The sequence below is a fragment of the Limulus polyphemus genome, unplaced genomic scaffold, assembly GCF_000517525.1.
Source record: "Limulus polyphemus unplaced genomic scaffold, Limulus_polyphemus-2.1.2 Scaffold8111, whole genome shotgun sequence".
Taxonomy (NCBI): Eukaryota; Metazoa; Arthropoda; class Merostomata; order Xiphosura; family Limulidae; genus Limulus; species Limulus polyphemus.
Genome location: NW_013673721.1, coordinates 7256 through 19067, shown reverse-complemented (window position 1 = coordinate 19067; position 11812 = coordinate 7256). Strand labels below are relative to the sequence as shown.

Here is an 11812-nt window from a genome sequence, read left to right as displayed (position 1 = left end):
TGACTATTGTTCGGGACGAACAATACTAAGGAGGGGCAGTGTTGCGTCAGCGAGATCAGTGACTAGTATCACGCCACCTCTTTCTAGAAATATCCTGTTCCTTCGTGAATGCTTTAGCATTTACTAGACATGTGTTAGTCTTGTATATATATAAGACGTTCACAACGTGACGGGACAACAGTGTAATGAGTAATTGAATGTATGCGGACAAAATATTGTTGGCCACGTGAGACGTGAGTTATAGCGTTTGATTATATGATATGAACATATGATGATTTGCTAAAGAAATTCTTTGAGAAGTGTTGGACTATTACACAGTCAAATTAAGACAAGTGTTAAAAAAGCACTAAATGCTACAAGTGTTATATTTATGGACATGGTGCTACAAGATGTAGCAGTGTAATTACCAGCGAATTGTATAAAGCCTGATTTCGTAGTGTAAATCATCTAGAATTTAACAGAATATTAATTTAACATCAAGGAGAGAGAGAGAGAAAGAAGTCTTCATAGCACCTGACCAATCACCAATCAAATCGATCAAGCAAGTCATGTAATAAATACCTTTTATGAGCAATATTTTACCATTTACACTTGTGTCTTTTGTTACTCCCTATGCAAAGGTATAAAAAAGAAAAATCTTTCGATGCAGTAATTTAAAAGGGGTTTACACAGCGTTAAAACTGCTTGAATAGAAAAGTTTTTATTCTATTATTTTTATTTTACTCTTCTTTCTTTCCACATTTCAAGAATGACAATCAATAAAGAAAAACTAACGACGTAGTATTGCAAATCAATAAGCCTAAATAAAGACTGTTGATGTAGAGCATCAGTACTATAATTTCTGTAGTTTATTTGGATTTTTGTATTTAAAGTAAATACATAATCAATAACTGTAAGAAGGCATTAAGGGATCATTCTATTGAATTATACAATAGGCTTCTTTTGCCAGGAGTTTTTATGGTGTAGGAATTAATATTAGTTAACACTAAATAGGTAAATGGATTACTTTAATTACGAAAAGGTTAGAATTAGAAAATTAATTAACAGATGTTGCCATTATATAGACTATTTAATTTGTAATAAATAATTGTTAGCTATAATGCAATAGTTAATGTAATTTTAGATAAAAAGGTTTTCATCTAATATTGATAATATAGCGAAGTAAGTAAGCGACACAATATTGTTTCTAATTTTATAATTAATTGTTAAGCTATTTTAGAAAAAAGGATTCTTAGTTAACTGGCTAATATCTGAATATTTTACATACAAGGTATGTGTTTAGGGTGAATTGAGATGTCTCCTCTACAATAAACAAAATAGGTATTCTGGATATATTGAGAGGACTTCTCTCCAAACTACCTGTGTAGTCGACAAAGCCCACATTTTCCCCTCCTTGACTACTGTTTCGTTACCTGAACGTAGTCGATAAAGCCCACATTCTTTCTCCTTGACTGCTGTTTCTTTACGTAGACGATAAAGCCCACATTCTCTCTCCTTGACTGTTATTTCTTTACGTGGACATAGTAAATGAAGCTCATATTCTCCCTCCATGACTGCTGTTTCATTACCTGGACGTAGTCGATAAAGCCCACATTCTTTCTCCTTGACTGCTGTTTCTTTACGTAGACGTAGTCGATAAAGCCCACATTCTCTCTCCTTGACTGTTATTTCTTTACGTGGACATAGTAAATGGAGCCCATATTCTCCCTCCATGACTGCTGTTTCATTACCTGGACATAGGAAATGAAGCCCATATTCTCCCTCCATGACTGCTGTTTCATTACCTGGATGTAGTAAATAAAGCCCACACTGTCCCTCCTTTACAGTTGTTTCATTACCTGGAGGTAGTCGATAAAGCCCACATTCTCCCTCCTTTACAGTTGTTTCATTACCTGGATGTAGTCGATAAAGCCCACACTCTCTCTCCTTGACTATTGTTTGGTTACGCGGATGCAGTCAATAAAGCCCTCATTCTTCCTCCTTGACTGTTGTTTCTTTTCCTGAATGTAGTGGATAAAGCATTCTCCCTCCTTGACAGTTGTTTCATTACCTGGACGTAGTCGATAAAGCCCAGGAAAAGAAACAACAGTCAAGGAGGGAGAATGTGGATGTAGTGGATAAAGCCCACATTCTCCCTCCTTGACTGTTGTTTCTTTTCCTGGATGTAGTCGATAAAGCTCACATTCTCCCTCCTTGACTGTTGTTTCTTTTCCTGGATGTAGTGGATAAAGCCCACATTCTCCCTCCTTGACTGTTGTTTCGTTTTCCAGACGTAGTCGATAAAGCCCATATTCTCTCTCCTTTAGTTGTTTCATTACTTGGACGTAGTCGATAAAGCCCACATTCTTCCTCCTTGACTGTTGTTTCATTACCTGGATGTAGTGGATAAAGCCCACATTCTCCCTCCAGAACATTACAATAAAATTTACACTTCTAGGTAAACCAGATCTATCAGCATCTTAAGCAGGGAAGCTCTTTACACAATGGAGGTGATAGAGCAAAAGGTACTGTTCAAAAGAACCACCTGTGTGGTGTACAAGTGTCGCATAGATAAGCAAAATGTAAGGAATGTTCAACTGGCCTGTATATTTCAGGGGGTAAGCACGTATGTGCAGTGTAGCTAGGCAATAGGTCAAGTCATGCAGTATATTAGAAATAGTTACCAGAATAAGCAGATACAGGGATAAAGCATCCCAAACCTGCATCGAATACAAGATCCATAAGGCTAGTATATCCACTAGGAATAGCCTGTTTCAAAGTTTAGGGGTGGTTGTTGTTTCCTACTCGATATGGATTTCAGGAGAAAGAAGTATTCCTTATGAGGTAACACCGATCATATGGTGAGTTCTATCATTTCCAGTATATAGTCATATAGATATAATAATGGAGATGTAGGAGCTGTAAAAAAATGAAATAAACAACAATTCGCCTCCTTAGAGTATCTGGGGAGATTGTAGAATGGTGGCAGGAGGAGATGAAACCCAGAAGCAGATGAAACTGTGATATGTTGTAAGTAATGGCTGATATGTTGGGGCCCATCCACATCCTCGTCTGCAAGATCTCATCCAGGGGATGTAAATGGCTAGAGGCAAGAGAAGCCATGAAATAATGAACTTGAAAGGTGATGGCAGGAAAAACACAAATGTGTCATATCCCATATGAGAATAGATAAGCTGGATGAGTTGTTTAACCCAACCAGTCAAAGCAAAAGGAAAGAAGTCATGAGAAGAATATTGTTTCAAAAGGCGATGTAAAAGCAAATAACACAGACGTACTTTAATAGGACAAAGGAGATGAACTGGATAGGAACAGTCATACAGATAAGAAAAGGCAGGGAGAGTGATTGGAGAAAACTTCCAATCTCCAATCTAATCAGCCCAAGTCTTGGGGATGAAGGAGCAGTTTAGGAAGAAAATCAACCTGTCCCTGGAGGAACAAATATGGGAGGTTTCCAAGGTAAAAGTATCAAAGCAATGTCTCTCACAAGTGAAAAGAAACAATATATTGTAAGAGAAAGATGGTGAAGGAAACAGGTGAACAAAAGTTTGAATGGAGGACATGTAAGAGCTATGAGAATTAAACAGATGTTTTGGTCCAGAAGAAGAGGTTGACTAGTTAGAAAGATTTGGAATAAGTCTGTAAGAACTAGAGAAAGAGAGAAAAGATCGTTGACAAAGCTACACTTCCACCAGAGAATCAAAGAAACAGAATGACTGTGCTCAAAAGCTAGGAGAAAAAAATAATGCAAGGAAAAGTCAGACGACTTTGAGCAATGGAGAGGTAAATGGATCAGCACTGATATATAATAAATCACACACCTGCTTTGATAAATTGCAAGAATGGATGGATAGCCAAAAAAAAAAAAAAAACTAGCCTGTCCTTCATTGTTTGTTTGTTTTGAACTACGTGCAAAGCTACACAAGGGCTATCTGCACTAGCCATCCCTAATTTAGCAGTGTAAGACTAGAGGGAAGGCAGCTAGTCATCACCACCAACTCTTGGGCTACTCTTTTACCAACAAATAATGTGATTGACCGTCACATAATAACGCCCCCACGGCTGAAATGGTGAGCATATTTGGTGTGATGGGGATTTGACTGTGAGTCAAGCGCCCTAACCACCTGGCCATGCCGGGCCTGCCTGTCCTTCAAGGGACCAAACAAAAGTCATATATGAAGATGGGAGTGTGGAACATCCTGATAAAAGATGGATGTCCAAGTCTGATATAAAAAGGGAACTCCAATAATTAGAGACCACAGGATTACTATAAGATGAAGGAGCAGAAATCACGATTGATCTGGCAAAACAGGATCAATGAAAAATACAAAACTGGTACATGGGGTGCTGTTAATTGAAGACAACACCTTGGAAAGAAATTGAAAAGGAAGGCAGCATACAGAAACAGGGTGGACCAATAGAGACTCAGAGGGAATATGCCTAGGGCCACTGACTGTGTGACTAGTAATCATTAAAATAGTGGAAGCTTGGTGTGGAGGAGAGCCAGAAATTAGAAAAATCTAAAAAAGGATCAGTACATGTAAATAACAATCTGTCTGAAGGATTCTGTTTGTGTGTGTGACAAACTATTTGACACTAAATTCAGAACTCCCAGAAAATGGAAGGCCAACCACTAGATGTTGCTGTAGTGAGAACAAATAGCAAAAGTCCAGGGAACGAGTACTTACCTGTAAGAAATAACAGTGGAGTTATTGAAATATATAAAAACAGTGAAGTATAAAGACACTCCATAGGAGACTGAACACTGAAAAGGTGAAAGTATCCAGAACTGCTGTAAGTACAGATGGGGTAGAGGAAAACAGATGCTCAGAGTCATGTGAAAACTTCTGAGTCATTACAAAAATAAAATGGAAAGGGATGGTGGTGGAGAAATGAAAAAAGACATAGTATCACAAGGTATACTCCACTGATCTGCCAGGATTCACTACAGAGGACAGAAATGAAATGAGATATATCAAAAGATAGAGAATCTCATGCATAGGAAGAAAATAATACATGAAAGCCTTGGAAGCCACAAGCTCCATACCTTGGAAATGTAAAGAAGAAGGTTGAGTCCATTCAAAACAAGCTGATACAGACTCATAAATGTATCAGATATTGAATTGTAATCAATATTGATTTAGAAACCTGACCAACCAGCCCAAATGAACAAACTCTCAAAGAAGATAGGATGTCATAGCAGAAGATGCAGGATTAGGAGTTGCCAAATGTCCAGAGAGTGGTTGAAATATACACCCAATGAGAAAAACTTCCCAAAAAGTCTGCATAAAGGAATGATGTTAAACAGAGTTCTCCAAGATAAAACAGAGGAAGTCTAATGCCAGAAAATAAGATATTCCTATAAGGCAAGTCCAAGAATCAGTCACTGAAGAAGCAAACAAAGCAGTATAAAGAACAACATTACCACAGTACAGCTGTCAGGGTAGAAATGGGACAGTAAGCTAAGAAGGTGAGTAAGCAAAAAACAAAAAAAGACCGAAAAGAAAAAAAAAATCTCAAAGTAGGAGGAGAAGAAAAATCTTCAAATTGGGAGAAGAGATTCAAGAGGTAGAAGCACTAGAAAATAGGAAGATCAAAGACATAAAAACAATTATCAAGTTAAAGGATGTAGCAACACAGAGTTAGCAGGATGCATAGACTGAAAGAATTGGCAAAAAAACATGAAACAGGTGAGGGAAGAATAGGGGAAAAACCATCTTATTTTACCTAAAGAACAGTTATGAAGAACCCAAACAAATCAAAGTAAGCACAAGTTGATACATAACAAATGGCTATCACATAGCATGGATTGAATACTTTCGAAAAATTATTCAGCAGAAGACAACTCCCCCATTGACAGAGTATGACACTCCTATCAACAAAAAACAATTCAATGACAGTTCACATAACATGGACTGAATACTATTAATAAACGATTCAGTGAAAACAACACCCCCATGACAATGTGTGACACTCCTATCAACAAAAACCAATTCAACAACAGTTCATATACTATAGCAAGGACTGAATGCTATTAATAAATTATTCAGTAGAAGACAACTCTCCCTTGATAGTGTGTGACACTCCTAACAACAAAAAACAGTTCAACGACAATTCACATAGTATTAAATGGATACTGTGGATAAATGATTCAACAGAAAACAGCCCCCCTGAAAGTGTGTGACACTCCTATCAACAAAAAACAGTTCAATGACAGTTCACATAGTATTAAATGGATACTGTGGATAAATGATTCAACAGAAAACAGCCCCCCTGAAAGTGTGTGACAGTCCTATCAACAAAAAACAATTCAACGACAGTTCACATAGTATTAAATGGATACTGTGGACAAATGATTCAACAGAAAACAGCCCCCTATCAACAAAAAACAGTTCAATGACATTGAGTTTTTAACCAAAGAATGGAGTAGAAGACTATGAGTTATGTGAACAAGGATATATAACTTCTACTATTATTCATGTGATGTATGGTAACCATTGTTAGAAAATGTTAAATATTCATTGCACTAGATATTAGATCAGGTAACCTGGACATTATAGGATCCCAAACAACCATGGTATTATATAGGTTTTAATTATTAGGAATATTAATTCTTGTTATTGTAATTTTATATGATTCCTAAACAGATGTATAATGAATGAACAATTTTAATAATGTATATCTTACTCCATAAACATAGGGAGTGAAAATGTAGTGAAACACACCTCAAAAAATCATACTGTTGCCATACAGAGCCGAGCAAGGTTTTGTTCCATGAAACAAAAAGTAAGAAACAAGTTTTATTCAGTTTCAAATCTATGGATGCTATTTATACACCCTAATCCTTTAATTACTAAAATGAATATGGTACATTATTATAATAATCATGTTTTTGTTTTGCAAGAATTATAATTCACATATGCTCTAAAAGTTGTGCTCAATAAATACATTCACCCACTCCCATCTGGTGAGTCATGTTTTACTTTGATACATTTATTAGGAATTGAAGCTTTAATGTATCATTTTGTATCCATAAGAGTCATCCTGCCTAATTTGTCTCACTGATAATGTACATGCAGTAACCACAAAAGGCCCATGAAAATACTGTAAGTTAAACAATGTGAAGGTCCTTCTGCCTGCTTTGTCTCACTGATAATGTACCTGCAGTAATCACAAAAGGCCCATGAAAATACTGTAAGTTAAACAATGTGAAGGTCCTTCTGCTTCCTTTGTCTCACTGATAATGCACATGCAGTAACCACAAAAGGTCCATGAAAATACTGTAAGTTAAACAATGTGAAGGTCCTTCTGCCTGCTTTATCTCACCAGAGAAATGCATGCAGTAAACACAAATGTTCCATGAAAGTACTATAGGTGAAACAATGTGAATGCCTTCTGCCTGCTTTGTCTCACCAGAAAAGTGTGTGCAGTGAACACAAAAGGCCCATGAAAGTACTATAGGTGAAACAACGTGAAGGTTCTTTGCGCTAGGGTATCATCTAGCAGGAAACTGAGGTGACTGCAAGCAAACTATCTTGCTGTCAACAATATTTCCACCATAGTTTCATACAAATATATAGACTCAAGTTCTTTAATACTTAAAACTAAGTTGGCCAAGATTATAGCACTAAACCTAAATTCATTATTTGCAATATATGAACCACTACAATCAGAAACACAAACAACAGAGTTAAATTTTGGAGGACAATCTACACAAAGAGTAAAAGGTACTTAATTTTATTTATTACATTACAAACTAAGCTTATCTATTAAGTTAGCTTTTTTCTATCTGCTGTGTAAAATTTGTTTCAAATTATTCAGGTTAATGGCTTCTAAGGTTCTCTTGTATTTGTTGATAAGTCTGATTGAAAAGGGAAAAATAAAACAATTTTGTAGGTAACATCTCTTTTTAAAGAATTAAAACTTGCTAAATAGGAAAATAAAAAAGTTACATTACATATATATAAAAACTACCACTAACAAAAGTACTTTAAAATGTACTTGCTAACACTTACATTTAAGAAAAATTGATTTATTAATAATACAAAACTTAAACAAATTTAATCAGTATCCACAATCAGACCACGTTATATGGTATGCTGGGTATTTCTTTTTCAATATTTCACAAGTTACAGCATGATCAGCTTTTCCATAACCTTGAGAATATCCAAATACTTCAAGACGTTTTGCTTCTGGATCGTGAATGATACGTCCACCTCCAACACAGTCACACTCCAATTTTAACTTGCTCACTTGTGGCTCTACATCATCCAATATATCTCCATGATACGCTGCATTTCTGTTTCCTCGTACAATGTATTTATGTGACTCCTGATGCCTCTTTGGAAATACTTTAACTAAGATGTACTTGAATCTTCCTGTATCTATCTCTACATCTGGGACATCATCAAGTTTCTCAACCATTTCTATACAAGTTCTGAAAACAATAAACAAAAATCTCAGTTTGTATCTTTCCAACTTTGTTCTCAGAACTTACATTATATATATAACAAGTAATAATAACAAAGAGTAGGTAGATACACAGTAACATGTAAAGTAGTCTAAAATAAAGTTTAGATTCACTACTATGGAACAGCAGCAAATTTATATGGATTCAAGTTTCAACCTGTCTGTGCTTCTTTTACAAACAAAAATTCAACAGAACTGGACATGTGAAAGTGTTAAGCTGCAATAGTATATCTAAAATGTAAACAGTTCATCAAAACCTATGATAAAGTAGAACATTTTCCCAAGTAAATACAACTAGTGGTGTTGGACATTTTCTTCTAGGAAAATATAAAAGTTTAAGTTGACAGAAGTTCAACTGAATGAAAAATTACAGTAAATGCATAACAATGAGACTGACATAATACTGTTGTATTCTACTATAATGAATTTATTTATAAATTTTACATCATTTTCAGAATATTAAACTATACACAGAATCTTGGTTTTTGGTTTTGGCGGTCACTGTAGAATTACTTCAGTTAAAGGGTAAGTTCAGGTATTTAACACAAAATGGTGATCATTGTAGAATTACTTCAGTTAAAGACTAAGTTCTGGTATTTAACACAAAATGGCAGTCATTATAGAATTACTTCAGTTAAAGAATAAGTTCTGGTATTTAACACAAAATGGTGATCATTGTACAATTTCTTCAGTTAAAGGGTAAGTTCAGGTATTTAACACAAAATGGTGATCATTGTACAATTTCTTCAGTTAAAGGCTAAGTTCTGGTATTTAACATAAAATGGTGATCATTGTAGAATTACTTCAGTTAAAGACTAAGTTCTGGTATTTAACATAAAATGGCAGTCATTGTAGAATTACTTCAGTTAAAGGCTAAGTTCTGGTATTTAACATAAAATGGTGATCATTGTAGAATTCTTCAGTTAAAGACTAAGTTCTGGTATTTAACATAAAATGGCAGTCATTGTAGAATTACTTCAGTTAAAGGCTAAGTTCTGGTATTTAACATAAAATGGTGATCATTGTAGAATTACTTCAGTTAAAGACTAAGTTCTAGTAGTTAACATAAAATGGCAGTCATTGTAGAATTACTTCAGTTAAACACAAGCTTCACCTACAGCTTTGAGTTGTGTTCAGGTGTTAGGCATAAGGTGGTGTAGGTGGTGCATTACTGAGTGCATGGTAATATGAAATTTTAAATCAGAAATTAACTGTTTTGATACAATATGTAAATAAGTAGGTATTAAAGTTGGAATTGTAGATTATTAGAAATCATTTGTTTAAAATATTCAATATTATTATGGTATTAAATTTATATTTTAAATTGGTATCTATTTTTATTGATTTGTACATTTGTGCTTGTGCAATTTTAAGTGTAACACTTCTATTTCAGTGTCATATTGGCAAAAATATAGTAATTCCCAATCTTTAACAAAAAATAAGTAAATAAGTTAAAAAAGTACTTGTCCAACAGACAAAATATAATGGTAAAATATGTTGTCCAAGCATCAGACAATACAAACAGGCCACCCCTACGAGAGATGGATTATCCAAGAATAGTAATAATCAGAATTCCTCATTTTGATTATTTTCGTGAGTTGTGCCACCAATCAATTCACCTCAGTAAACATGAATTAGTCAAAAACAGTAATGAAAAATCATAATGGTAATATTTTTATAACTGATTAGTTAGTATAATCAGAAACATTAACTTTCATTAGTTGATTACTTTTGTGACATTAATCAATTTAATAATCACATTGATTACTGGATTGCTGTAATAATTAAAAACTAATAACTGGAGCACTATATGGCTATTTAACATGACATTAATTGATTATATCAGATAACTAGCTCTAGCCAGAACAACACAGTTCAAAAATAGAGGTAAGTTTAGACTGTATATATATTATTCAGTTGATTGTATCAACAACGGGATCTTTCCTAAACATCAGTACAACACTGCCAAATATTTTGTTTTGAATTTGTAACAGATTAAAAACTAATAATAAAAAGTAACAACAGCCTTAACTTCACATTCAATATTATATTATGAAAGTTTCATCTCATCACTTATAACTCCATTTGACTTTATAATGTATACAATATAGTGTATTTAAGTGTTTTACACTCACAAAAAAGAAACCTATCATTCTATAGGTATTAGAAGAACTTGTCGCATTCCGCCACAATTTAATTCTTCGTGTTGTTATCCGACACTGGGCAGCTGGTACATAATTGAATAGAGTTGTTTAAACATTTGTTTAACAACAAGTAAAGGCTTGGAATGGTCTATTCTTCCATTGGGTGTGTGCCTGTGAGCCAGACTAGTTTCAGAGAATTCCACTCCTCATGAGTGACCCTGGACACTACCACCAATGAAATATCAGACCAAACCAAGTCTTTACAGTAGTGAGGTATCAAAAATTGAAATGGTGTATTTAAGTGTTTTACACTCACAAAAGAGAAACCTATCATTCTATAGGTATTTGAAGAACTTGCAGCATTCTGCCACAATTCTTCGTATTGTTAGCCGACACTGGGCAGCTGATGAGGAGTGGAATTCTCCGAAACTAGTCTGTCTCACAGACACCCCCCCCCCCCAATGAAAGAATAGACCATTCCAAGATTTTACTTGTTGTTCAACAAATGTTTAAACAGCTCTATTCAATTGTATAGAATATAGTTGGAAATAATTATTTTATTCCTCATATGATGTATTTTTGTATATTACATTATATCTAATTGTTGTTGTAATTATTAATAAAATTATCTTACTATATGTTATTAAAAACTTAGTTATTTCACACCATTCAGAGAGGAGTTGAAAGCTTATTCAATAAACACTGAAAATGGATCTAACTTAAGACCCCCTGTATGTTGATTTTAGTCCTGAGGCAGCTGATACACTGAATTCCATGACAGTGGCTTTCTAAAAGTCAAGATGTAACACAACAGGAATATTTGATCCAAAGAGTTGGAAGGCCATAAATAAAACAAAAAACAAACTGTTAGTACAAAAAAATTTCAGAAGCTCATTAAAAGAATACTGATTAAATGCCAACTTACCAAATACAGTTCTAAATAACTTCCATTGTTTAGAATAACAGATTCTAGCATCATGTTAACAATAACGACGGAATCAAACTAAAGTTTTTACAAGTCTACAGATTCTCCCTGAAGTTAGTATAAAAACCCTGCCATATCTTATTTTTACAACATTCATGTACAATGACAATTGACAAAGACTGAAACAGGAAATCCTTAAAAGTATATATATAATAGCATGCATTCTAGTTTTTGCACTAGCATTCATAAGTGTAGAAAAATGTATCCATTTCTCTCA

The 11812-nt window shown here is 34.4% G+C and overlaps 1 protein-coding gene across 1 annotated transcript in view; it reads right to left on the bottom strand.

Annotated features, from left to right (window-relative positions):
• Positions 1–7718: 7718 nt before the first annotated feature.
• LOC106475119 (14 kDa phosphohistidine phosphatase-like) overlaps positions 7719–11812 on the bottom strand; it is an 8864-nt gene continuing 4770 nt past the window's right edge. Inside the window, exon 2 of the mRNA XM_022379324.1 lies at positions 7719–8434. Within this exon, the coding sequence (XP_022235032.1) occupies positions 8062–8421 (360 nt within the window). The 5' untranslated portion in view covers positions 8422–8434 and the 3' untranslated portion in view covers positions 7719–8061. The remainder of the gene's footprint in view (positions 8435–11812) is intronic.